The sequence below is a fragment of the Gymnogyps californianus genome, chromosome 25 (genome assembly GCF_018139145.2).
Source record: "Gymnogyps californianus isolate 813 chromosome 25, ASM1813914v2, whole genome shotgun sequence".
NCBI classification, from domain to species: Eukaryota; Metazoa; Chordata; class Aves; order Accipitriformes; family Cathartidae; genus Gymnogyps; species Gymnogyps californianus.
The window spans coordinates 22,299-48,247 of record NC_059495.1 but is presented as its reverse complement, the minus strand read 5'-3'; the positions used below and the strand labels follow the sequence as shown (position 1 = coordinate 48,247).

The 25,949-nt window shown below is 55.6% G+C and overlaps 1 protein-coding gene across 1 annotated transcript in view; it reads left to right on the top strand.

Moving 5' to 3' along the window:
- C2CD2L (C2CD2 like) overlaps nucleotides 1-24,237 on the top strand; it is a 33,370-nt gene extending 9,133 nt beyond the window's left edge. Inside the window, exons 4-20 of the mRNA XM_050910862.1 lie at nucleotides 1,750-1,860; nucleotides 2,772-2,888; nucleotides 3,509-3,626; nucleotides 3,792-3,915; nucleotides 4,473-4,537; nucleotides 5,133-5,260; nucleotides 5,556-5,727; nucleotides 6,488-6,589; nucleotides 7,220-7,353; nucleotides 7,872-8,154; nucleotides 9,614-9,823; nucleotides 18,069-18,250; nucleotides 18,375-18,491; nucleotides 20,796-20,953; nucleotides 21,265-21,716; nucleotides 22,656-22,928; nucleotides 23,246-24,237. Coding sequence (XP_050766819.1) covers nucleotides 1,750-1,860; nucleotides 2,772-2,888; nucleotides 3,509-3,626; nucleotides 3,792-3,915; nucleotides 4,473-4,537; nucleotides 5,133-5,260; nucleotides 5,556-5,727; nucleotides 6,488-6,589; nucleotides 7,220-7,353; nucleotides 7,872-8,154; nucleotides 9,614-9,823; nucleotides 18,069-18,190 — 1,686 coding nt within the window. The 3' untranslated portion in view covers nucleotides 18,191-18,250; nucleotides 18,375-18,491; nucleotides 20,796-20,953; ... (1 more) ...; nucleotides 22,656-22,928; nucleotides 23,246-24,237. The remainder of the gene's footprint in view (nucleotides 1-1,749; nucleotides 1,861-2,771; nucleotides 2,889-3,508; nucleotides 3,627-3,791; nucleotides 3,916-4,472; nucleotides 4,538-5,132; nucleotides 5,261-5,555; nucleotides 5,728-6,487; nucleotides 6,590-7,219; nucleotides 7,354-7,871; nucleotides 8,155-9,613; nucleotides 9,824-18,068; nucleotides 18,251-18,374; nucleotides 18,492-20,795; nucleotides 20,954-21,264; nucleotides 21,717-22,655; nucleotides 22,929-23,245) is intronic.
- Nucleotides 24,238-25,949: the final 1,712 nt, after the last annotated feature.

The window sequence follows — 25,949 nt, the reverse complement described above, 5'->3', positions numbered from 1 at the left end:
AACCCCTTTGCTCTCGGAAGCTTTATTAAATTTTTCAACCGACATTTATCGGATCGTGCCGGTTTGGTTTTGTGCCTCCGTTCCGTGGTTGTTTAAATAGCTCCTCTCTCTCTCCTCGGCGCTTAGCGTGCCTGCCGCCGATCTAGTTGTGGGCGGCAACTGTGGTCACTTTTCATCTTTGCGTGGTCTCTGGGAGCAAGGTGGCCTTTGTCACGTCTCATCAAATTGCTCCTCTACTCGCTGGCGTTTTCTAGGTCTCCTTGTCTGCGCCTCTGGCTGAAGTTTTGGGATCGTTCTCGTAGAGAATTGCGTGTGGTATTCTAATTGAGGTCTTGCTGCCACATTGTGAAATGCTGGTAAGGTTACCGTGTGCCTGTTGGTCGGAATACTTCAAGTACTGCATTCCCGAATGTGCCTTGCCTTTTTTATGCACCTCTTATTGGTTACTTGCCTGGCTGCCGTGTCCCAGATCTGTCGCTTTCGACTGACGACCTTCTGTGTTCTTGGTAACTGAATGTCAGTCTGTCCATTGCTTTAGAACTACGTTAAATTTCATTCCCCTGTTTTTACTAGATATATTGGGTCAGGAGTTCTTCCTGTGTGGTTTGTTTCTGTCTGTTGCATTAAGGACACCTTTCAGGTGTATGGGTGTGCAACTTTTCAACTGAACTACGGGATGGTGTACGGTCTGGTTTGTAGTTGCAGACTATTGGTAACCCGGATGAGTTTTCAATCTGAGGATGATCTCCTGGAGACGCATTGCATACGTTTGGCAACGGTTAATTGATGTAGCTCAGTAAACATCCCGTGTCAGTGCCCAACCCGCTCTTTCGGATTGTCCTGCAGGCTTTTTCTTCAGCCAAAGAAATAACCTATTGTTTTTCCTTCTGATGGCGCCTGGGCATCCAAAGGTGGTGAGGAAGCCAGATCTCACTATGGAGCGATGAGGCTTCTGTAGCTGCTTCTTCCCGTAGGCCCGGGACCACTTGCGTTCTTACGTTCTGCCTCTTACTGTTGCACTGGCGTGAGAGCCTGTCGCGGTTTAACCCCAGTCAGAAGCCAAGCACCACACAGCCGCTCCCTCACTCCCCGTCCCCTGCCCGCCCTGCTCCCGGTGGGATGGGGAGGAGAATCGGGAAAGGAGGCAAAACTCCTGGGTTGAGATAAGAACACTTTAATAACTAAAGTAAAATATAATACTAACAATAATAATAATGAAATATAATAATAATACTAGTAATGAAAAGGAATATAACAAAAAAAAAGGGGGGGGGAGGGAAGGGAAAAACCCCAGTGATGCACAATGCAGTTGCTCACCACCCGCTGACTGATGCCAGAGCCGCGATCCGCCCCTCCCGGCCAACTCCCCCCTGTTTATATACCGGGCATATATACCGGGCATGATGTTCCATGCTATGGAACACCCCTTTGGCTAGTTGGGGTCAGCTGCCCTGGCTATGCTCCCTCCCAGCTTCTTGCATACCTGCTTGCTGGCAGAGCATGGGAAACTGAAAAGTCCTTGGCTTAAGAGAAGTGCTACTTAGCAACAACTGAAGCATCGGAGTGTTGTCAACAGTATTCTCACACTAAATCCAAACCACAGCACTGTACCAGCTACTAAAAAGAAAGTTAACTCTGTCCCAGCCGAAACCAGGACAGGGCCTTTCAGTCGCTGAATTTGAAGCAGGGCAAAAAGCACCTAATGGAAACAGAAACTGTTCCTGACTATGGGTATTTGTTCTGGGTCAGGTGGAGATCCACTTGGAGGAGATACAGAACGAAGGTCTCCTGGTGTCGTGGACGTTCAAGGACAGACCAGACTTGAACCTTTCGGTTCTTCCGAGACTTCAACTTCGCGAGGTGAGCGGCAAACAGTGGGAGGCTGGACTCGAGAGCGGAGGAAGGGCGGGAGGGGCAGGAGCAGCGCCGAGCCAAGAGAAAGGCTGCGGCGGAAGGGAGAGGTTGGCAACTCGCTGTCCTGGCCCTTTAGGGTGAGGGAGGGGATTCTTTCGCCCTGGCATCGATTCTAGCTCAGCTCTGTCAAAACGGCGCGTCCTCAAGAGGGCCGAAGCGGTATCAATGTCTGTTGTCCGAGTTTGGTGTAACAGCTGAATGGGAGTCTGTGTAGCAAAAAAGGCTTTCTGTCCGTGTAGGTGGTCCTGCTGTTGTCAGATGTAGAGCTGCAAAATGAGCTGGGTTGGTTCTTTTCTTTTTTTGTGTGTGTGTGTTTTTTTTGTTTGTTTTGTTTTGTTTTGTTTGTTTGGGTTTTGTTTGTTTGGGGTTTTTTTGAGAGGTTAGTGTGGGGAACCCGTGGGCATTAGAGGTTTAACGAGCTGAACATGGGTGTGCTTGTGCTTCTGTGATCCAAACAGGTTGGTTGATTTGTTTTATTGCCACCCTTGTTGCTTTATCCTGAGTAGATGTAGGGATTTGGCTGTTCTCCCGAAAGTGCGGTGGCACCATCTCATGAGGTGGTGAGGAGGTGGCAAACTGTAAAAGCTGTGTGGTCAAAATTTGCAACAGGCAGACTACAGATGTAGAGGCTGAGTTTGTCTCATTTAGATGATGTACGTTTGCCTGCAGCTGTTAGGCGGAAGCTTTAGGCACTGGGGAGAGCGAGTACGGGATATGGGCAGAGCACCTGGGAGGTTATTACCAGGAGAAAGACCGTGTAGCGTCTTAGAGGCTCGAGAGGCAGTTGGAGCTGTATAAGGAGAAAATGTGTCTGCCTCGTTATGACTTTTCTGCATTTCCTCTTGATTTGCGGAGAGAAGAATGAAGGGAGAGCGGATCTGTCCACCATAAAGGATCTGATCGAGGATACCATTGTCAGCACGCAGCCAGCCATGATGGTGAATCTGAAGGCCTGCACCGCTGGAGCCGGTGCGGTAAGGCGCTCTCCTCGTGTGCTGCTTGTGCCTCAAACGCTGTGCCCCAAGGTGCTTCTGAGGGCGGGGGCTCAGGCGGGAATCCCAGGGCTGAGACTCGCTTCTGGGCGACAGCCGCATCCTGGCCTGCGCTGTCGTAGGAGTTGGGGTGCTGTGGCACGGGGAGTAGGGATAATTAGAAGCTGCTCCAAAGGGCAGCTCTGTTTGTACCTTGTTTCCTGAATGCTGAGTGCCGGTCGTGTTGAGGTGGAGCCGGACTGCCTGAGACGCATCTCTCTTTTGGCAGTCTGTTGCTCTGAACACCACGGCTCCGTCTAGGGCAGCCTCTACAGGCATGGAATGTCCGTGGTTTGTCGTCTTCAGTTGTCCGTCTGGCAGCCAGCAAGCTTGTTCTTGTCTGTCTCTTTTCCTGACTGCCTTAAATTTCCCATCTGAAATAACACGGGGGCCCGCCGGAGGTCGATAGCTTGAGGACCCCGCAGCATCTCTTGATGGCTCTGTGGGTATTCCCCTACGTTGGTGTGAGGAGCTACTTAGCAAATGCAAGGACGAACCATCTTGCTGCTGTCTGCTGGCGAGTGAACGATAAAGGCGTCGGTCTTGCTCTCGTCATTCCTCAGGTACCCAGCAATAAGTTGACTCGAGAGTCCCCGTCCAGAGTCGCAGCGGCCCCTCTGGGTTCTAAGCTGTTGCTCCGGAATCTTCGAGTGCTGAACTTGGGCTGCCAGGGGAAGGGAGGTAAGCGTGAAAACACTGCTGATCTGCAGGGGCAAGCGCGCAGGTGGTGAGATTGGAGCGAGTGGATATTTTGGGTGGGTTTGAACGGAAAAGAGGGGTGTGCGTCCGCCAAGCCGCTGCCTCGTGTTGACGAGCGCACGCATGCGCTCTATCCCTCTGTTGCAGGAGTTGGGGAGATACGCTGCGTGGCAGAGCTAGACAGCCCCCCGCAGCAGAAGCAGACGAGGCCGGCGGCGGCTGGCAGTGCCGGTGCCGCAGCAGAGATGGAGTGGAACGAGGAGCTCTTCCTGTAAGTGTCTGCCCTCCTTCCAGCTGGCACGGCGGAGGCGGACCGGCACGGTCTCTGGGTGTCATTACCGCACCGCAGTAACCGATGCGGACGGCGCAGAGGTGAAGTCTGCACCGCAGAGCAGCCTGTGTTTGTGCTGCCAGCGTGCCGGCCTACCGATTCCCACGATTGGCCCCAGCTTGCGTACATATTTCCCGCTCCCCTGGACGCTCTGTGTTTTAACTGGATGGGCAGAAGCGCCGATCGCAGGCGGTGTGTGGGAGCGGCAGGTGCGGAAGGCCTGGAGCGTAAATCTCGGCCTTCCAGACAGATCGCCCTCTCAGCTTCCCCTGGCAGCCTACACAGCCCCGCAGGGGACACGAACCGGAGTTCTCCTCTTCGTGTAGTTTGCCGCCCCTTGTCGTGTCCTCCAAAGTAGCGCACGCATGCTGGAGCTTTGGAAGAGGTGACGAGGCGTGTGAGATTTGAAGGAGGGAAGATACGGAATGGCGTTGTTTGCTCCATGGCCGTTTTGCAAAGATTGCCTAATACCAGCCCGTCTTTTTCTGTTTCAACAGGGAGTTGGGACCTAGAAGTAAAGAGCTGAAGCTACAGGTGCTGGGGAACAGTGACGGAGGAGGAAGTGAGTACGGGCAACCGTAAGATGGATTGTAAGATGGGGGGACAAAAATGCCTGAGGGGCTTCCTGTGCTTTGAGCCTGCGGTAGTTCTGTGTCGGTACGATGTGTGATGAACTCGGCAAAGGATTTTTCGTATCCGGCTTTACGTGAGCCTCTGACTGTGTGAAGTAACTCTGGAGTCCGTTCTTCATAGCAAAATGCTCTTACTCTGACCTTTTTGATACCCGCGAGGTTCCTGTGGCCCGCCTGTCTCCGCTCTGATGTGGGGAGAGGGGCGCGGGGATTTGCCCCCGCGTATTGGAAGAAGGTTGCAGAAGGCTCTTAACTCTGTTCATTTGTACTCGGTCGGGGACTAAGCGCGGCACCTATTTTTGATGGAGGCCGTGCGACGGCCACCTCTTTAAGGGAGTCAGTTTCTGGATTGGTAAAGAGGAGCGGAGGAGCGCTGCCCGCCCCCTCCCCGCCACGAACCCGGCAGCTACCGGAGTCGTGGGGATCTGCTTCGTTGGCCCGCAGGGCTGCTTCCCAAAAGCGGGGCTTGCCTGGGAGACATCTGAGGTCATGCGGTGTGTTTTGTTTTCCTGTTCCTTCTCGCAGACGTGCTGCTGGCACATGCCACGCTTTTGCTTGATTCTTTGGGCAAACAACCGTCTGGGAGACAGGCCTGCTCGCTGGCCCCGGGAGCTGGGCGGTCGCTGGCGGCTGAAGCTACCATTATATTGGAGGTGAGCTCACTGCTCCGTAAGCTCGGCAGAAACGCGTGCTCCGGGAGCGTTCACGATGTGAGCCTCTAGCCGGAGACAAGCGTGATTGGGCCTGGGCTCATCGCAGGGAACCGGCGGACCCTTAGGCCGAGGAGGGGTGTCGCCTGGCCCTCAGTCCCTGGGCCTCCCTCCATTCGACCGACGTTGTAGCTGGGATGGCTCCTCGGTGCCCAGAGCGGTGGCTTTTGTCACCGTATGCCTGCCTTTCCGTCTGGGAGGAGGAGAGCCTCTCTGAGCTGTGCTTTACTCTTTGTAGCTGCTATTCCAGGAGTCTCCTGCATCTCTGAACGCTCAGCATGCCACGTCTCTGCGAAGTAGCATCACCCCCACTAAGAAGGTGGAGATGGACCGGACCATCATGCCCGACGGCACTATCGTGACTACGGTCACCACGATTCAGTCCCGGCCCAAGGCAGACTGCAAACTGGGTGAGCTTGCCCCGCGACAGGCATCTTGTACGGGGGGGCCACAGCTTCGGCCGCCATATTCCCGAGGCCGCTCACGCGGGCGGTAGCAAAACTGCTTAGCCGTTGTACGTTGTGGTTGTTGCAGACTCGCACCTTGCGCGGCGCTTTTGGTTTCGGAACGCGGGCGTCGTCGCCGTTCCCTTAGCGTCTTGTGGCTGGCTGGAGAGTCGTGTGTAGCCTTGGGGGAGGGACTCGATGCAGCCCTGTGTTTTCAGGGGGAGGCGAGAGAGGGACGAGCCTCTCTGTGACACCCTTTGGTGGCGGGGGGTCCCGACTCTAACGTGTATGCTGCCGCGTAACCTCTGTGTGGTGTCAGGCGAAGTGTTTTGCCGCTCTTCCTCTATTTTCTTCGCTGCTAAAGAAGTTACGCTGTACGTACCGAATGCGGAGCTGAAAGCATGTTGACCTTGCTTACTAGCGGTTGTTGCTGCTGGTAGTCTGAAGTCCTGATGAACGTGGCGCTGGATGTTCCACGAGGTGGGGCTGGGAAACGGCACGAACGGGGTCTCACGATGGGGTGGCTTCCCATGTCTTTTTCCAGTAGGCTTCTTGCTGCTTTGTTGCCGCAAAGCCTCACGGAGTCGGCCTCTGCGGGCTCTCTGCACACGCTCGAGGCTTTTCGGGGGTGCACGTAGGGGGCCACGATACAGTAACGAAGCTGCCTAAGCTTCATCTGCGCTTACCGGTGTCTCTGTGTGTCTGCCTCTCTTTCACTGTGAAGATTCACCGTCGAGGTCGCCTTCCAAGGTGGAAGTGACTGAAAAGAAGACAACGGTGCTTTTGGAGAGCGGCTGCCCTCGCGGCCCCTTGCCCAGCGGTAGCCGTAAGTGCTTGGAAATGCGAGGCTCTTACCGGAGCGACTGCGTTCCTTAGTCGTTCTTGGAGAGTGGCAGTCTGAATGTGGGTCACTGAACTCGTCTGCGTTTGCTGCAGAAGAGAACGTCCAAGTGCCCGAGCGAAGGTGGGGGTGGAGGGGTGGTGGCAGCAGCGGGTGAGGCGGTGGCAGGTAAAAGAAATTCCCCTTTGGCTGTCCAGTCCATGACTCTGGGTGTTTCCTTGCTTGACAAGAACGTTGCGGGCTACCCGAACCCAAAGAGCTTTGCTCGCCCTGTACTCGGGGCTCTGATTGTCTCCGGGACAGAGCGCTGCTGCCATTTTGATGGTTTGTGGCCAAGGCTGCCCAAACTCTTGGGAGTCTTTGGAAGTCTTTGTGGAGCGGGAAGGGTATTTTAATGATATGCCTGGTGGCAAATCAAGCTTTCCAGGTGCCTAAAAGAGCCGAGAGCTATATGGAGCTTCCTTCCTTTGGTTTATTCGGGCAAGTCCATAATAAATTCTGTTCTCTACCTTTGTGCACGCGTAGTTGCCGATTATGAGCGGCGCGGTCAGCGAGCGACCCCTTGCCCGTGCTGAAGGTTGCTACTTGAAGCGTTGGTATCTTTCTTGTGCTCAGGGGATAGCCATATGCCCAACGGCTTGGATCCGGTGGCTGAGACGGCGATCAGGCAGCTGACCGAGACGAACAACAAGCCCGCCAAGAAGACTCCAACAAAACGCAGCACGCTGATCATCTCAGGAGTTTCCAAGGTCTCTGGTAGTTAGGGGGCTCCATTTCCAATCTGGGAGGTTGTTCCTAGGGATGTGTGCGTGAAACCACCCTGTCCCGTAGGGACCGGTGTGGGAAGGTTCCAGCACAGACGACTTGCTCGGCAGAACCCTTTCGCTGCTTCCTTGCAGCTTGTCGCTGCTTCCCAGTGAGTGTCAAAGGTACCTCGCCAGTCTGCAGGGCAGCTGCCGGTGGGAGTTCACAAAGGGCAGCCGCAGAAGGGGAGGCTGCTGCCGTACCCGGTTGGGAACCTCGTGGAGAAACTAAGGAGTTCTCCTTGGACTTGCCTACGGGAGTGAGGGAGGTGCTGCCGAATGCTTTGGAACAGGCTGTGTTCCAGTAGGTTTCAGCAAAAGCGTGACGATTGCGCGTCGGTGCTGTCTGGCGCTGACGATTGCAACTGGAGCATCCGTATGTAGGTGTGGATGGAAGGAGGGAGATGAACGCGATCCTTCAGACCCTGTCTTCCTGTCTGTCTGACCTTCTAACCCCCCTCCAGGTACCTATCGCTCAAGATGAAATGGCACTTTCTCTGGGTTACGCTGCATCCCTGGAGGCCACAGCGTACGGGGATTCTGCGGCAGAGGGCGCAGCTGACCGGATGCACGATTCTACCGAATCGTCACGGCTGCTGGAATCGTCACCGTCGGGACAAAGGGCCAGTCAGGAGCTGGATGAGACGACGCGATCGGACATCTCTGAGAGGCCATCGGTGGAAGATGTTGAGTCCGAAACCGGCTCCACGGGAGCCCTTGAGACCAGGAGCTTGAAAGATCACAAAGGTAAGGATGAACCGTTAGACGGTAGCTAACGTTAGCCTGTTGTACTTGAGGACAAAGCGACGTCCAAGTTCCCCGCCCGAGTGCGGGGGCTGCAGCCAGCTTTCGACGTGGCGAAGAGCGGCTTCTGCTGGAGCCTGGAAGAGCCTGCCTGTCTCCCGCGCTACCCGTTGGAGTGGTTCCAAACTCCTCTATTTGCAGGTGTCCGATTCCCGTGGCCTTTTCGGTTTCTGCGCTCTCTTAGATGGGAATCCTGCACAGCTTGCCTGTTCCCGAGAACCCGTGTTCTCTCCCTGGCCTCCGGGTCTGCAGATCGGGCGCGTGTCCGTAAATAATGATTCCTCCTCCGAATTCGGCCGTCTCTGGCGCAGAAACGGAGGCCGCCCGATGATGTGGATTGTACGGGCCTCGATGCCCTCCCTCTTTCTCTGTTAGCATCGAGGCAGCTGGCGCCTCTGACCTGTCGTACCATAGGATGCCCACACAAACTCTCCGCTTTTAAATGATGGAGCGGGCCTGCCCCGACTGAGCTGCCGTTCTGGACTTTCCGGGCTTGCGTCGATTAGGCGGGTGGCGCGCCTTGGATTTGTCTGCTTGTAGCCGTGACGGTTTCCGTTAGCTACAAACTTACATAAACAAGCGCAAGCCAAAATCTCGATTGCTCAGAATATGAGAGTGGGACGAGTTTTGGGGGTTGTACGCTGGTACAACCGGGTACGGTTTGGACTGTGGTGGCCCCTTGTTTGCACATCAGCGGGTAGAAAGGCGTGTGGCCCAGATTCTGGAGAGACCTGGCGGGCGGGGAAGAGAAGGAAGAAAACGGAAAGCGAGCCCCCTCTGTAGGAAACACTGTTGTAGCTTTGTACGGTGTGCGGGTTTTGGATACCCATTTTTGCACCCGTTTGGGGCTGACAGCGATCGGTGTCTCCATCCTGTCCCGCCCACGTGAGTTGTCCTGAGCCATTGCCGTTATTCGTCTCCAGATTTGGGCATCTTGTGAAGCCGTGGGCGGTTGTTCCGGGGGCTCGATGACCGGCTAATCCGGGTGCCCTTGAGACGGGCTAGTCTGAGAGGCCTTTTCCCTGTTGTGTGTTCCTCCCGGCGTCTCCGCATGCAGACATTCTCCCTTGTTTTCCATTCGTATGAGTCTTAGCTTTCTATTACAATTCTGCACGCTTCCACTGGGGGGAGGACGCTGTTGCCTAAAAGAAAGTTTACGCAGAGGGGACGCGTGACGGCGTGCTTAGCGAAGCAGCTCGTTGGTATTGCAGTCTGTCCTGAACGTAGACTTTGTCTTGTGGTTGGGAGCTGGGATTCGCCCACCTGCCGCGCGCTTCCGGCACTCGGGGTGGAAGAGCTCTTTGCCGCTCGTCCGAGAGCGGCCGGGTGCGTTATCGCCCCCGAGACTCGCCAGGGCAGGATGCTACCATGCTTTCCGTCTCCTTCCTTTCTGTCTCTGCAGTTAGCTTTCTTCGGAGCGGTACCAAGCTCATCTTCCGGAGAAGGAGCAAGCAGAAGGAAGCGGGCCTGAGCCAGTCGCATGATGACTTGTCCAACATCACCGCCAACTCCGCCGCCAGGAAGAAAGCCGGCAGCTTCTCCCGCCGCCTCATCAAGCGCTTCTCCTTCAAGTCTAAATCCAAACCCAAAGCTAGCGACAGCACAACAGCAGGTGAGAACTGAAGGAGGGAGAAGCCTGTTGGAAAGATTGCGCAGAGGTCGTTTTCTAGTCTCTTGTCTTCCCGCTCCGCGGTATCTGTGACCTGCAGTCCAGTTCCTTCCGACCTCGGCTGAGGGAAGACGCCCCGGTGCTTTACGCCGTTTGGGGAGCGGAGGTGGCGAACCCGGGGCTTGGGCTGCTTGTCTGCCTTGGCTTAGCCTTCTCCGACTGTCGTACCCCACCGTGCTTTCCCAGAAAATCCAGGCGGCGTGCTAATCCCCGTGGGGGTCCCAGGAGCTGCGGAAGCGACTCTGCCTGCGTAGCTGTCCGGCATCGCCGGATGCGTCCTGGGAAGGGGGGGGCAGGGTCTCAAGCGGCAACCCTCAGAGTTAAAGATCGAGAAACTACCGGGTTAGCTACATTGCCGAGAAGTGTGGGATGTAGCCTTGCTCAGCTCTTCCCGCGGGAGAGAATGACGCGGTCGCTGGCCGTCTAAACGCTCTCGTTGCTTCTGCTTGGTGCAGAGGCCGTAACCTGACTGAGGTGCGGGGCGATGCGTTCCTGGGCCGTGAGCTGTCAGGAGAACAAGCTGCGGTTCTCCACCCGGCTCTGCCGTTGGAACAGTCTCTGGTTCGGACAGCGCTGAGGGATGCCTGCTTTCTGTGCTATGCTGATGAAGGAAGGAGTCTCTAAGAAGAAGGAAGTTTTAACCACTGGGCAAGTTTTTGTAGAAGCCCGGGCCCTTGCAAGAACGTCTGGTCGGTGCTGTCGGTGCTGCCACCCTGCGATGCAGCCCTCCTTCCGCGTCCATGTTCTTGAACGGGGAAGGGGCCACACTGCGTGTGTGCACGCTGGCCCTCGTACGAGTGGAACCCTTTCCCTTGGGGGCATTGCCGACGGGGGCCCAGGCTGTCTTCCGGACCTGCGGAGCGCCTGGCCTCTCACGCTCTCGCAGTTCTCGCGCCGAGGACCGGCACTGCGCTGGGGATGGACGGCGAGGAACGTGGCGATGCTAGCGAAAGGGCGGTCTGACGTGGAGCCTGAAGCCACGTGGCGGAAAGAGGCAAGAGTTTACGTGTTTTCACTGACGAAAGGGTTTCCTGTAGTAGACGGAGCCTTTCTTGATTGTATCTGGTATTTCCTTTCTTCTAGCAAACCCGATGCACCGTGTTCGAACGGCGGGCATTTCCGCAGCGGGTATTTGCGGAGGGAGAGGCACGCAGGGGAAAATCGACTCCTTGTGCGGGAGGAGACTGCCCTTCTAGATGAACGGTTTTCCGGTCTCCTGATGCGTGCCTGTTGCGAATATCCCCGGAGGCCCTGTTCGGATAGCGTAACGACGCTCTTTAGAGAAACGCTCGTGCCCTGTCAGCGCGCCTGGTTTGAATGGAAGCCCCTGTTCTCCTGTGGGTTGTAGAATTGAGGAGATGGGGCAAAGGGGACGAAAAACCTCACTGAAGAGCGATCTCCTAGGCCTGACTGGACTGGCTAGCTCTGCTCTCCTGTTACGGTACCTCCCGAGGTGGGGGCTGTCGCCCCGCCTTATGCAGGATGCGGCCAACTGAAAAAGCAGTTGTTCTCTTGGCGGTGCGCATAAAGCAACATGTTGTGTTCTTTGGAAGGACAGATCCTGGCTTACTGGTATGGACGTCACGTGCCATTTCCGAAGACCGGAACGTGTTAGGTATGCCGCTGTGAAAGGATTCACAGGCAGGAATTTCAGGGCGTCTCTTGAAAGTGTCTGGAGGTAGGGAAGGCCGGAGTCACCTGGGGCTTGGATTGAAAGGGCCGGTGTGTGCCAGCAGGAGGGACTCTCTTTCCTGTTTTTCCTGCCGATTCCCTGCGAGGTTGGGCATGTGTGAGAAATCGGACCGGTCCGTCTGGCTGACCAGGAACCTCTTCTCCATCTGTTTGTTTTGGTCTGGGAGTCTTTCTGTCATCCCCGAGCTCTTTCGTGTCTCTTATCCTTTGTTTCTTTCCTCGTCCGCATGGTACTGGGGCTTTGTTCGCAGCTCTGTGCGCTACGGATGTCAGAGCGCTCGCTGTTTCTCGCTGAAAATCGTTTTCCTCGATGCGAGTGACCGGTTCCTGCTGTGGCGCTGGTGGAAGCTGGCAGTCTGCGGCTCGTCTCTAGCGATCCGGCCGCCGGTTCGACGTAGCCTGCCTTTGCTGGGTCGGCACAGCGTCACATGCGGCGCTGTCCTTTGCAGGCATGCCCTTGTTCCTGGAGCCTCGGGGTTTGGTTCCGGTTTGGCATTCTCTCTTTCACCGTCCCCGCTGCGATTCTGCCTCTGTCGCTAACGGTACTTGACGCTCTGTTTTCAGTTTTTGTTTATTCTTTTTTAATAGCTTGTCAAGGTTGCTGTCGTGGTTTAACCCCAGCCGGCGACCAAGCGCCACGCAGCCGCTCACGTGCTCCCCGCCCCTGGTGGGATGGGGGAGAGAATCTGAAGAGTGAGTGAGAAAACTCGTGGGTTGAGGTAAAGGCAGTTTAATAGGTAAGGCACAAGCAAAGCAAAACAAGGAATTCATTTGCTGCTTCCCATTGGCAGGCAAGTGTTCAGCCATCTCCGGGAAAGCAGGGCTCCGTCGTGCGTAACGGTGACGTGGGAAGACAAACGCTGTCGCCCCGAACATCCCCCCACTTCCTTCTTCTTCCCCTAGCTTTATATGCTGAGCGTGACGTCCTATGGTCTGGAATATCCCTTTGGTCAGTTGGGGTCAGCTGTCCCGGCTGCGTCCCCTCCCAACTTTTAGTGCACCCCCAGCCTGCTCGCTGGTGGGGCGGTGTGAAAAGCAGAAAAGCCCTTGACGCTGTGCAAGCGCTGCTCAGCAATAACTAAAATATCTCTGTGTTATCAACACTTTCCAGTACAAATCCAACCCATAGCCCTGTACCAGCTACTCTGAAGAAAATGAACTCTACCCCAGCCAAAACCAGCAGAGTTGCTTTGAACGAAAAGTGCTGGCTGAGCCCAGACAGCACTGCTTCTCTAGCAGGATGGCTGTGAAACCTTCCGTTAGAAATGCTGGTTTGAACGGAAGGGAACTTTCAGAGGAGCCGGCAGCTCTTCAGTTGCGGGTTTATCACGGGGCCTTCTGCGATTCTCATTTAATAGTCCTGTATTCTTTTCTTTAAACTGCAAGAGCGGCTCGAGCTGTCTCGGTGCGGAGCGGCCGGAGGCGAATGCCCGAGGCTCCCACCCACGCTTCCGAAGCGTGAATCTGGGGCTCGTGTACGTGAGGAGGGCCACGAGGGCTAGCGAGCGTTGTCCTTGTCGCTGTAGACGGGAGGCAGAAAAGGCGAGCGAGGTTCGTGTTCGACAAACACGTAGCTAGATTTCGACCGGAATATTTTGGTCTGGCTTGGAGGAAGGAGGCGACAGGAAAGCTAGGAGTAAAACCGAAACTTGTGTTCCTCACCAGCCTTGGGGACCAAGGATCCCTTTCTAGCCGTGTTAAATGGGCAATTCCTGCCATACGTCCGTGGGCTTTCCTGAATTTATTTCCAGTTTGTTGGCTCCAGGCTGTGCCTGCTGATGAATTGCAGCAGAGGTACTGGTTTTGATTTTGAGCTTTGACCTGGCAGAAGACTCATCTGGGAATCTCCTGCACTGCGGTCCGTGGAACAAACGGCACACAGGACACACGACGGTTGGTGTGCATCTTCCCTTGAATTTTTGGCAGTGCTTTTTATCACGGGCAGTAAATTGCTATGAAAGTTTGTATCTGGTTAGATAGCTTGCAAAGGAAAAGGATATTGTCAAGTGCTGACAGAGCGCATCCCCAAACAGTAATTCCCTCACCCACTTGTGTTTCCCAATGGAGATGTACTTTCTGCCATTTCATTGCCTCTCAAAGTCGTACAATGTAGGACTGATGTTGTAACCTTTTATCTTCTTCTAAGTGTTCTCGGTAAGCGCAGAATGTTTTTCAGGGTGTTTGGGTAAACTGCTATTTGAGGGACAGAGGGGTAGGGGGGAATGGTGCGGCTATGCACACTGGGAGTTTTTTAGTTCTGATACGCTCCTGATTAACGCTCCTCGATTCTTTCTCTTCGTATTTGTGCGTGGCTTCCTTTCTCGCACACATGGTTGTTTTTGTCCCCCAAGTAGCAGGCGGCTGGGCAAGCACGGGTGACTCTCCCAGCTTCCCGAAGCCGAGAACGGTAACGAATCTGCCTCGTGGGGGAGGTGTGATTATTGGTGGGAGAAACGATTCTTCTGTCCTGTTCTTCTCGGAAGGAAGGGGAAGGTCACGTAGGTCTTTGGCCTCCAGAAACTGTAAAGACAGAATCCCGGGGAGTTTCCCCCCATAGAACTGCTGCTTAAAGAAATCTCTTTTGTATTTAATCCCTGCTCGTGCTTCTGGCTTTAGGACAGAAGAAATGCTTTTTGAAATCTGCTTTTCCCCATTTAACTTCTTCCGGATACCCATGCCCTCACCTCGGTGCCATTGCGGGGTCTGTGGCGTTTCGTAATGCCCGGGACCGCGGAGCAACCCCGGTGCGTGGTGCGGGCCACCATCAAACTTTTTAGACTTAAATGATCTGCGGTTGCCAGGTTGCTGTCTCAGGGTAGGCTCGATGTTTGCACCTTGTGAAATCGGTCCTCGACCAAATATGTGGGGGAAGAGGAGCGGCAGAGCGGCGGGCTTGAACGCACCGACGTTGCTGAAGCAGTTCAACCTGCTTATGAGGGCCTGCGTTCCAAATGCTGCGTTTCGCTGCCGGCTACATGAGTAGAAACGGTGACTGGTAAATGAAGCCAAAGTATACATTTTGAGTTTGGTGGGTTGTGGGTATTGGTTTTGTGGTTTTTTTTTTTTGTTTTGGGTTTTTTTTGGGGGTTGTTTTTGGTTTTTTTGTTTGTTTGTGTTTTTTTTTTTTTTTTTTATTTTGGCTGAACAGAGTTACTAGAACTTACCTATGCTGTGTATTTTTACTTCTCTGAAGAAAATAGATTTCTCTAGCTCTAAGTATGCTTGTAAGTATAGTTCTGTCTGGATACATCCTGTCCCCATGTTTTGGTAAGGCTTTTTAAGAGCCTCCCCATCGAAAAAGCCCTCGACGTCGACCCGCAAGGGGTATCCTGCCGAGGCGAGAGAGAACAGGCACGGGAAGAAACGGAGGGAACTGCAAAACCTCAGTGTTTTGGGGGTGCCATAGGCGTTAGCGTGATGGATGTCTGACGGAGGTCCAATACTTGGAGGGGGTGCTCAAAGGCCGCGTATTCGAGGGCAGAGGGATCGCACGCGTGCGCGTTTGCGCATGCTTGTAATTAGAGCGCGGTCTGCGAATGCCCGTACTGGTCGTGCTGCAACGTGACTGAGGACAACAGGGCCGATCGGTGGGTCGGGAGAGCGGCCTTACCAGCTGCTGTCACATCCACAAAGTTTTTCTTACATGGACCTCCGCGTGGGCATACTTGAGTGAGCCAGTCCAACTTCTGCCCCCGCGAGCGCCCTCACGCTGCTTATATAGTTGAGGATGGGTTTTTAGGCAGATTGGCTGAAGCGGGGGAGAGCGAGGGGAGACTACTTGGGTAGAGAGCTAGTCAGAAAACAGTTCAGCGGAGGGGAGCGTAATGAAAACTTATTCAAACCGATGTAAAAGGGCCACGGGCACGCGCTGTTTCTAGACTAGAACCGGGCGCACGGCAAAGCGTATGTTTACAAATGTTTTCGTTCCGCTTTTTTGTCTTTAGCGATGCCGCTTCCTTCCTGCGATGGCTTCTCTCGGTTCGTTATTTGCTAAACCTACAGAGGAGTAATTTCTGGGTAGCTGGCGAGATGCTTGAACATTGGGTGGCTGGCGTTTGCGTGTTTTGGGGTCTTTTGCGTTGTTCTCCCCTCCCTCCCCCTAGGCCACGGTGGGCGTCACGGTAGAGTAACAATCCCGGTGGCGGTCATACTTCTGGAAAAGGTCTTTGTGTACTTGCGATATCACAGCTCCTTCTACAGGCATGACTGCTCCACGCCACCTTTCCCTGCTCGTACAGGTACTGGACCAAATACCCACGCTGAATTTGAATTAGCACCCCTCCTTGTGCGTGCTCTTTTGTACTTTGATGCCTTCTCTCTGGGTGGATTATTTTAAGCCCAGATTGTTTAGAGGAAAAAAAATAGGAACTGTGTAGCTATTTAAGAGATAAGAATAAAATGACTTAATTCGGACTAAATGAATGAAGTTCTTGCACCTTTGTAAATGTTGAAGAAGAATTCCATTGCTGTGTAATGGCTGAACCTGTTAACTTATTAAACCACGTGGAAATCAAAACCTGACCCCGAGTCTGACTTTATACCTGCTGCGGTGCGGTGAGTTGGGCTTTGGCTTTCTAGAAGTTCGGGGAGGTAACTGATTTTTAGCCCTCTTTTGTAAGACTGTCGTCTCCGAACAGCCCTTTTTGCCAAATGCAGATACACGGGTTTACGGTCTGTAAGACCACGGCGAGGGCTGTAGCCTTTGGGGTGCTTCTAGGAGGCAAGGGATTCCCGAGATGGTGACGTCGGCCCCGGAAGGCGTGAGCGGCAACGAAACCTTCGGCTGACCCCGGACGTGCGGCGGTCCCCCGGGAGGGTCTGTTACCGCTTCGCGGGGCGCCCTACCGGAGCGAGGAGAGCCCTGCTGCCCTCTCCCTCATTAGCGCCCGCTTCGCATTTTCTTCTCCCTTTGCCTGCCCTCCTTTCCCTTGTTTCTTGTCCTCTCTTTGTTGCAGGGCCTACAGTTCCAGCTGCAAAGTCAAGGCAGGCCAGAGAGGCGGTGGCTGCGCATTTCTGCTCCGGGAAGGGCTCACCCTGCAGGGAAGGAGGTGGCGTCGGGCCACCGTGCTGGCCCTGCTGCCTGGGGCAGGGGGGCTCGTCTCCCACACGGTTCCTGTAGGGTGAGGCGCCGTCTGACCACCATAGTTGGCACGTTCTGAGCGGCGGAAGGGCCGTAAGGGGCTGGGAGACGGATGGGGGGCTGTGTGTAAGCGGGAGAACCGGGTAAAGGAAAAAATGTGGCCTGCTGCTGGCGGGGGCACAGGAAAGGGGGGGCCGAGGCGGAGGAGATGGGCGTCACCACAGGGTCAGGACGCGGAGAGCACTGCCTCTGGGAGCCGTTGGCCGGCAGAGCAAGCCGGGCACGGTGGTCTTCCGGGCAGCGATGTTCGGGGGCTTGCGGCAACGTGTACTCTTTCTTGCAGCCGCTGTGCCCGCGGGAGGTGTAGTTTCCTGCCATTGCTTTCTATTCATTTTCGGGGTTCATGCGCCGCCCGTTCAGCGAAAGGCGGTACAGCAGCGTGCACCGGCGGTGCTGCCGCGGCGGGAGCAGAGCGCGGCACTGCACAGCGACCTCCGCGCCTGCTCGGGGGCGCCGCCGCCTTCACTGCCGCCACCCAGCGTCCGACCGAGCGGTGCTGCAGGCCTGGGGGCGCCCCCGCCTCGCTGCTGCCGCCTTGTGACCCAAAACGTGCCGTGGCGCCTCGGGGAGGGAGCCCGTGCTCGCCGGTATCGGCCTGCGGTCCTGCGGCGGGCAGCCCGCGCACGCGCAGTGCTGCCGGGTGCTCACTGCTGCCACCAGGTGGCGGAGAGCCGGGTAGTGCGGCGGGCGTGCCGCGCGTGCGCAGTAGCGCTGCCCTCCTCACGGCTGCCTCCCGGTGACTGATGCGAGGTACGGCGGCCCGGCGTTCGCGCATGCGCACGTCCCCGGTGCAGCCTCCGGCCCCTGCCGCGCGCCGTCGGCGGCCGGCGCATGCGCGGCGCCCGGGAGCAGCATGGCGGCGCCCGGGAGCGGCGAGCCGGAGCGGGCTTCCCTTCGTGGGCGGCAGGTGAGGGCCGGCACCACCGGTGTGGCGAGCGAGACCCTTCGGCGGTCGCAGGCTCGGGGGTGTCTCCCGCCCGCCTGGGGGTAGCGGGGCGGCGGGGCTCGGCACCGTGGTGCGCGGGAGCTGTTAGGAGCGGGCCAGGGCCTTGCCCGTACCCTATGCGGTTGTGAGAGTCCCGTTGCCGCCCCGGGTGCCCGTGGAGAGGGACTGACGGGAGCCCCGGAGAAGGGCGGAGGCCGGTGGGAGGGTTCCAGCCCGGGGTGAACAAACATAATCGTCGATAACAGTCACTCGTTCTTTTCGTCTCCTGGGGCGGCCCTGAGGACTAAGGTATCCGTTCCTCCTCTGGGGGTGTCGTTGGCTGCATCCGGCTAAGGTTTGCTCCTGTCGTCCCTTGTTATCGTAGCAGGGCGCGTGAAAAGGGAAAGCTCTAATACTTGTTGTCTTTTTAGACCAGCTGCTGTGGCTGAAGTTGAAGAGAACGGAAAAAGGCGAACCGGCTGAAGAGGGAAGCGAAGTGGATCCAACTGGAAACTGCCTCCGTCTGCAGAATAGAGAAACCCTGCCTGTTTGAGTGAGGAACGATCCCAAGTAATAGTCCTCGGCAGACTACATCACTAACGTATAACACAGGGTCTGTATATGTATCCAAAGGTACAGTACGTTCATGTGTTGTGTGTGTGAGTGAGAGAGAGACACTATGTATCTATGAACCCTCACATTTAAAGAGCTGTAAGACCGTAGCTGTGCTTTCTTAGATGGATGACAGTCGAGTAACTGGAGCTACAGAACAGGAAGGGAGAGAGCAAGCGAGAGGGAGAGAGAAGCGTCCGAACTGTACATTTCTCCAGGCGGCGCCAACAGCGGGAGCTGCGGTGAGTCCTGGGCCCTTGGGCATGCGTCCCCCTTCCTCCCCATCCTGGTTCCTCCCTGCCCTCCTCTGCACTGACTCTCCCCCCGCCTCCCCCCATCCCCGCCTGTCTCTGCCTTTCCCTGCCTCCGTCTCTCTGTTGCACTGTTCTTCATTCCTCCATCGTTCTCTTTTGGCCTGTCCATACATCTGCCTGGCTCCCTGTCCCGCTGCCTGGCTCCCTGACCTTCTCTCTTTCCCTCTCTGTCATTTTTTCCACTTACCCGTACTCCTGTTCTTCTTTCTACTCTTACGTCCAGCTCCCTGTCCCTCTCTTTATCCCTCGGTCCTGGTCCCCATCGCTCTTTTTGTCTCTCTGCCTCTCTGTCCTTCTCCTTGTCCCTATTTTTTTTTCCTGCTCCATCTCTGTCCTGCTCCCTGTCCCTCTTTTTCTGTCTCTGTTCCTCTGAGCTGTTCCCTGCCTTCGTCCTTCCCCCCCTCCAATTCTCTGTCATTCTCCCTGCCCCCCCCCGCTGCCATCTCTCTCCCCCCCCACCATCTCAGCCCCTGCCTGTCCTGCTCGCTGTACCTCCTGGTTTTTTCTGTATTTCATTTTCTGGCTGCTTGTCCTTCAGCTTTTTTTTATATTCCTCCTGTCCTTCTTTTTTGCTATTCTTCTGTTCTTCTGCCTGTCCCTCTCTTTCTCTCAATGTCCTTCCATCCTGTCTCCCATCAGTATTTTTCTCTCCATCTCTGTCCTGTTCTGTGTGCCTCTTTTTCCGTCCCAGTGTCCTACTCCATGTCCCTGTCTTTTCCTCTCTGTCCTTCTCCTTGTTCTTTTCCCTCGCCCCCTCTTTCTTTTTCTGTTCTCTCTGCCGCTCGGTCCTGCTGCCAGTCCCGTTGTTTCTCGCTATATCCCTCTGTTCTGCTCACTGGCCCTATTTTTTTCTTACTCTGTCCTGCTGCCCATCGCCATTTTATAAATCCATCTCTGTCCTGTTCCCTAGCCCTGTTTTCTCTCTCTCTCATTCTATCCTGATCCCTTTCACTGACAATCCTGCTCCTTATAAGTCTTTTTTCTTTCTCTGTCTCTCTGTCCTGCTCCCTGTCCGTCTCTCTTCCTCTGTCCTTCTTCCTTTTTCTCTCTATTCCTCTGTCCCTCTTGCTGCTTTTTCCATCTCTGTCCTGCTCCGTGTCCCTTTCTTTCTCTTTGTCATTCCATCCATCTTCTCGTGCCTATCTTTTCTGGCTTTCTCTGCCCCGCTGCCTGTCCCATCCTTTCTTGCTATATCCCCCATCCAGCTGGCTCTCCCCCTTTCCCCCTGACCTCGTCATCTTTCCTGCTCCTCGGTCCTTCTTGCTCTTCCTTTGTCGCAGTCCTGCAGTTTTTCTTTCTCCGCCTCTTTGTCGTGTCCTGCATACCTTCTCTCTGTTTTCAAACCTTTTCTCCTGTTGCCTTTCTTCGGTTTCTCTCTCTGTCTGTGTGTCCCACTCCCTGTCCCTGTCCCTGTCCCTCCCTCTCCCTGTCTCCCCCCCCCCCCCCCCCCCCCCATCTGCATCGGTAATTTTTCTTTCTGCAGCTACTCTCCTGCTTCCCAGTCATCTTTCTCGCTGTATTCCTCTCTCCTGCTCCCCGTCTTTATTTTTTCGTACTCTGTAGGTCTGACCTCTTGCGCGTTACTGTTTTTTCTTTCTCCGCCTCTTTGTGTGGCTCCCTGTCCTTCTCTTTCTCTGTCCTTCTCTCTGTCCTTTCTGCCCCCGTAGTTCTTTCCTGCTCCTTCCTCCTTTTTTTCTCATCAGTCACCCTGTCCTGCTCCCTGTCCCTTCTTTTCTTCCTGCCTTTTTCTCTCTCTGTCCCTTTGTCCCTCCTGCTTCTTCCTCCATCTCTGCCCTGCTCCCTCTCCCTTTTTTCCTCTCATCGTCCCTCTGCCCTGTTTCCTCTCCCTGTCTTTTCTGTCTTTATCTCTCTGTCCTGTTCCCTGTCCCATCCTTTCTTGCTATATCCCCCCATCCAGCTGGCTGTGCCTTTCTTCCTCTTTCTTCCTCAATACTTTGTCTTTCTCCATCTCTCTGTCCTGCTGCCCATCACATTTTTTTTTTCCCTCTCGTGCTGTCCTGCTTCCTTTGCTTTTTTCCTCTCTCCGTCACTCTGTCTAGCCTGCTGTCCCTTTTTCCCCTCTGTCCTGGTTTCGGCTGGGATAGCGTTAATTTTCTTCTTAGTAGCTGGTACAGTGCTGTGTGTTGGATTTAATGTGAGAATAATGTTGATAACACGCTGATCTTTTAGTTGTTGCTAAGTAGCGCTTATCCTAAGTTAAGGATTTTTCAGTTTCCCATGCTCTGCCAGCGAGCAGGTGTGCAAGAAGCTGGGAGGGAGCACAGCCAGGACAGCTGACCTGAACTAGCCAAAGGGATATTCTGTACCATGGAACGTCATGCCCAGTATATAAACTGGGGGGAGTTGGCCGGATCGCTGCTCTGGCATCGGTCAGTGAGCAACTGCATTGTGCATTACTTATCTTTTTCTTGGGTTTTATTTCTCTTTTGTTATATTCCTTTTCATTACTACTATTATTATAATATTTTAATTATTATTATTATTATTGTTAGTATTCTATTTTATTTTACTTTAGTTATTAAACTATTCTTATCTCAACCCCTGAGTTTTACTTTGTTTTCCGATCCTCCTCCCCATCGCACTGGGAGGGGAGCGGTTGGGTGGTGCTTGGCCGCTGGCTGGGGTTAAACCATGACACCCTCTCTCTTCTTTTGTCCACCACTGCGGCCCCTCGCTACAGGAGCTGACCATTCACCGCAGGACGGACAAATGCCGCTCCAGTAATGACTTCTGAGGTGTCCGAGGGGAAGAGGGAGCGTACAGGCACTGAGCCCCGTAGCAGACTCAGTCCCAGGAGTTACATGCGTTCATTAATAAATGATTGCTTTCTTTTTGCACTCACGGCTGTGCCTGCAGGCTCTTTGCGCTTGGGAAGAGGCTGTCGCAGAGTCCAGGGAATGAGTTTACATGTCTTGGGGGCTGGCTGACAGCCCCCTGTTTTGGATGGGCTGCAGCTGTGGGCCAGGGCTGGGTTAGCCCCAGGTGCAGTCAGTGAGGCTGATGAGGGTGGGGATGGCCTCTCAGCTCGCAGTGTGGCTCCTGGAGAGGTGGAGGTGGTGGTTGAGCTGCCTGGTGCGGCTGGCGTGGAACAACGGAGGAGTCGCTGGGACTACAGTTGCGCTCCTGGAGAAGGTGAGCGGGGCCGGGCATCTTTTGGGCTGCAAAAGAGCCGGGCACTGTCATGCAAACGGTGGGAGGAGGGTCGGAGGCACACAGGCAGGAGGCCCTGGGAGAAGTGTCCGGTAGCTGGGAAAAGGGGGGGGGGCGGTGTGGGGATGTGGGTGGCACAGGACCCGGGCGGGGGGGGACGGGGACACAGCGGTTCGGCATGCAGGGGAGGGACACTGAGGGGCGGGGAAGGCTCGGGGTCCAGTCGGGGGCTGCGCAAAGAGCGAGTCCGGGGGAAAGCCGCCGTGCGTGGGGGGGTGGTGGTGCAGAGCAGTGGCGGAGAGGTTCTGGGGACGCGGGGGGGGACCACGATGCATCGTACCCGAACCAGAGCCGTCACGGTGGAGCCCCGGGGCCGTGTTGGGGACTCTGGGCTCTGCGGGGCTTCCGGGTGAAGCGGGGGGGGGGGGAGAATGGCGTCCCCGCAGGGTCAGAGCTCGGAGAACGCTGCGGCCCATGGCATGCCGCACGCCGGGAGGTGTCATTCTCTGCTGGTTTCTCAATCCATTGTGCAGCACTCCGTGGCATGCTCAGAGCTGCATGGCAGGTGCCGGTGTCTTCCCGCCCCGTGACGAAGCCTTCGTGCGTCCGTTCCCCATCGCCGCGTGCCGCTCGCGCCCAGCCCCGTCGGTCTCGAGGAGCCGCACGGCGTCCCCGGTTTGGCGCAGGGGGTGTTCGCCAACAGCGGCGGGATCGGGCGGGGCTGGAGCCGGCCCGGTTGACCACGGAGAGCTGGGGAGGGTATGGAGGCAGAGGGGGACCTTGGCAGCGGTAACTCACGTCCCTGTGAAATAATTACTGGCCGACTAAGGAGACTGGTATCGACTCCCGGGTCTTGCTCGTAGCATTACAGCAACCTATTGTCAAAGATCAATGAAGGTTATGACAGAACCTCATTCGCAGGTGACAGCAGCCTTCTCGGCCCATCCGCATCCGGAGCGACGTTCCTCTTCGGATGGAAAGGTCCGTTCCAAGCACTGTTAACGACAATGCGGACGGCGGCGAACGTGGAAGGAACGGAAGCCTGGATACGCGCGGCACTTTGTAAAAGCAGCAACATTGTCGCGACAGGAACTGGCCCCGAGCCGGAAGCGGAGAACGGCATGAAGCAGACAGATTCCCCCAAGGTCAAATACGGATTGGGAAACAGTAGAGTGTGCACCTCTCAAAAGACTAGTGAGTTACTCTAGTGAATGGTATAATTGGGAAAGTTATACTGAGTTGGAGATCTTACTGGCATTACTGGTCTCTTTTCTGTTTGTAACGTTATTTTTCGTAACGCTTATTGCGAACCACCGTCAGGTTTTAAAATCTGATGGAGCTACTGCCTGTTATGTCTTTGCCCCACCTTCGGAAGAGGGATGCGCTTTATGGCGGTGTAATTCTTATTATAATCTCTTGCAACAAATTGTGACATGCACACATTCTTCGAATTGTCGGATACGTACTTGTATGCATCCCTACTTCAGGGGTATCTAACGTTCCCACGACAGGGATGCCTGTGGAGTGGATACGTAATCGGACAGAGCAGTGGATGACAGCTGATATCGCCATAGTCGACGCCGCTCCGGGAGCGCCTCATCGGATGCTGTCTAAGAGGACCCCCTTTGGCCTGGTCTCTTTCCAATCGCACCTCTCCTAAGATCCCCGTTCCCCAGAGCGGTCTTTTCCTTCTCTACGCCATCTAGGATGCCTACAGAGACCCTCCTTGTGCCCTGCAGCGTTTTTGTAGTGCTCTACCTCCCTTTCCATCTTTCTCATCTCCCGGCTCACACCTATCTTTTCTCTGCAATCTAGGGTGTATCCATTCGGTTCCCCTCTCGCTCACGGCATCCTCGAGCCTTTCTTTTCCCCCTACAGCTCCCTCCATAACTCCTTTACTCTCTACGGCGATGTCTTTTGAGTCCTTTCTCGTACTCCATGGCGCGCTCTGAGCGTTTTGGCTCCCTTTCGATTTCTCTGGTTCCCTCAGAGCTTTCCGTCGTCCCTCCGAGCCTCTCGTGACCCCCCTCTGCTCCCGTAGAGAGCTTTCTATTGCTTTCGTAGTCTTCCCAGCAGGGCGATTTTAGTTTTGCTACGCGTGGAATCGTCTATTTTTTTGGACACGTCTCCCGTGGCGTTTTTTGTTGCCTTTTGTCATTTATTTTTGTTCTGGCTGCTTAGGCGTTAAGTGGGCTGTTTTGGACCATTTCCAATGCTCTTCTCATCTTTCTGCACTTTTTGGGCGTTTTCTGTTCTTTGGGACTTGTCTCATTCCATTACGGGAGTCAGTCGGAGACGCTGTCGAGGAGTCTCGGTGACTCGGCGTCGTTGGCGAATCTAGACGATTCGTAACGGTGGAGCGTTTGGGTTTTTGCTAGGAATCTCAAGCACACCTTTTCTGCTATTAAAGTTGTTCTTCCTTTCAACAAACTATTCTCCCACGTAGATTAGGTTATTTCTATCTGTTTAAATAAAGACTCGCGTTCATTCCCATAAAAATACGCTTAATTACCTACCCGGTCGTGTCGTCGGCGAGACGGACGAAGTCGCGGTAAAAGGGCAGGTATTATTTTCAGCAGCGGTCCATTTCTCCATTCAAATGTTTCGTACGCCTGGAGCTTAAAGAAGAGAGGAAAACAGGCCGCTGCTCCTCCGGCCGTCTTTATGCCTTCCGGTGGTTCACCCCGCCCCTTTCCCAGGGGATTGTGGGAAGGGTGCTGGGCGGGGCCCGGGGTATATCAGCCATAGGCATGGGGTGGGGGAGCGTGTGCTGCCGGAGGCTTCCCTGGGTGTGGGTGCTCTGTTTTCCCTTGGGTTTTGAGCTGTTTAGGTGAATGCATTTTGAAGTTTATTGAAAACAAGGTGTCCGTTTTTGGCGAGAACCTCAGGATGAGCAGTGTGTATAGTAGGAAGTGTGTTTGTTGCACATGGCTTTTTCTCCCGTCAGTAACTTTATATGGGATGGTTAGGGGTGACAAAATTGTTTAATATTCTGTGTTTAACTTTGTTGGTTTTTTTTTAATTCTAGGTGCATTGCCCTTTCCTGGAGTTTCTGTTTATATTGTAGAGGGAACTTCCTTTTTTCACCACTTGTGTTGGAAATAGTTTAAGTTGGTAATGTGATCTTTTTTCATAGGTTTCATGGTAAGATTATCTAGCAGGGGTTAAGGTGAGCATTTTGTACGCATCTGTATACAGAGCTTCGTCATTTTTCAAGTAAGGGGAAGGCAAGCGAGGCACAGCGTTTTTCAGGGGCTGGGATGCCTCATCATCTTTCCCGGTCACCCATGGGACACTGTGTGGTCTGTAGAGCCTTTGCAGGTTTTAACGGGCCCCTTCTAGGCTATAAGCGTCTGGAACTGGCTTAGCGTGCGGGCCCGTAGCGGAGCCAGGAGTCGGAGGGAAGATGGAGGTTGGGAGGTGCCCGTGGAACGCAGTGGACGGCTGGGAACAGCGGTTCCCGAGGAGCGGCGGACGTAGACCCACAGCGACACTGCCCCCGTCTGTCTCTGCTGCCCCACCGCCTGGGTCTGTGTCTGCCCTCCCCCTGCCCTGGGTCTGTGTCTTCCCTCTCCCTCCTTCCTCCCACTGCAGTCAGGGTCCGTGTCTTCCTCCACTCCCTCCCCTTCCGTGGTCTGTGTCTTCCCAACCCTGCCCCGGAGTCCCCCACGCGAGTTTTTCCCCCACGCGAGTTTTTCCCCCACGCGAGTTTTTCCCCCACGCGAGTTTTTCCCCCACGCGAGTTTTTCCCCCACGCGAGTTTTTCCCCCACGCGAGTTTTTCCCCCACGCGAGTTTTTCGCGGGACCGCCGCCGCCCCCCCCCCCCCGGCCCCGCCCACGCGAGGGTTCGCGGGACCGCCGCCGCCCCCCCACCCCCTTGCCCGCCCACGGGAGGGGTTCGCGGGACCGCCGCCGCCCCCCCACCCCCCGCCCCGCCCACGGGAGGGGTTCGCGGGACCGCCGCCGCCCCCCCACCCCCCGGCCCCGCCCACGGGAGGGGTTCGCGGGACCGCCGCCGCCCCCCCCCCCCCCCCCCCCCCGGCCCCGCCCACGGGAGGGGTTCGCGGGACCGCCGCCGCCCCCCCCCCCCCGGCCCCGCCCACGGGAGGGGTTCGCGGGACCGCCGCCGCCGCCCGCCCCCCCCGGCCCCGCCCACGGGAGGGGTTCGCGGGACCGCCGCCGCCCGCCCCCCCCCCGGCCCCGCCCACGGGAGG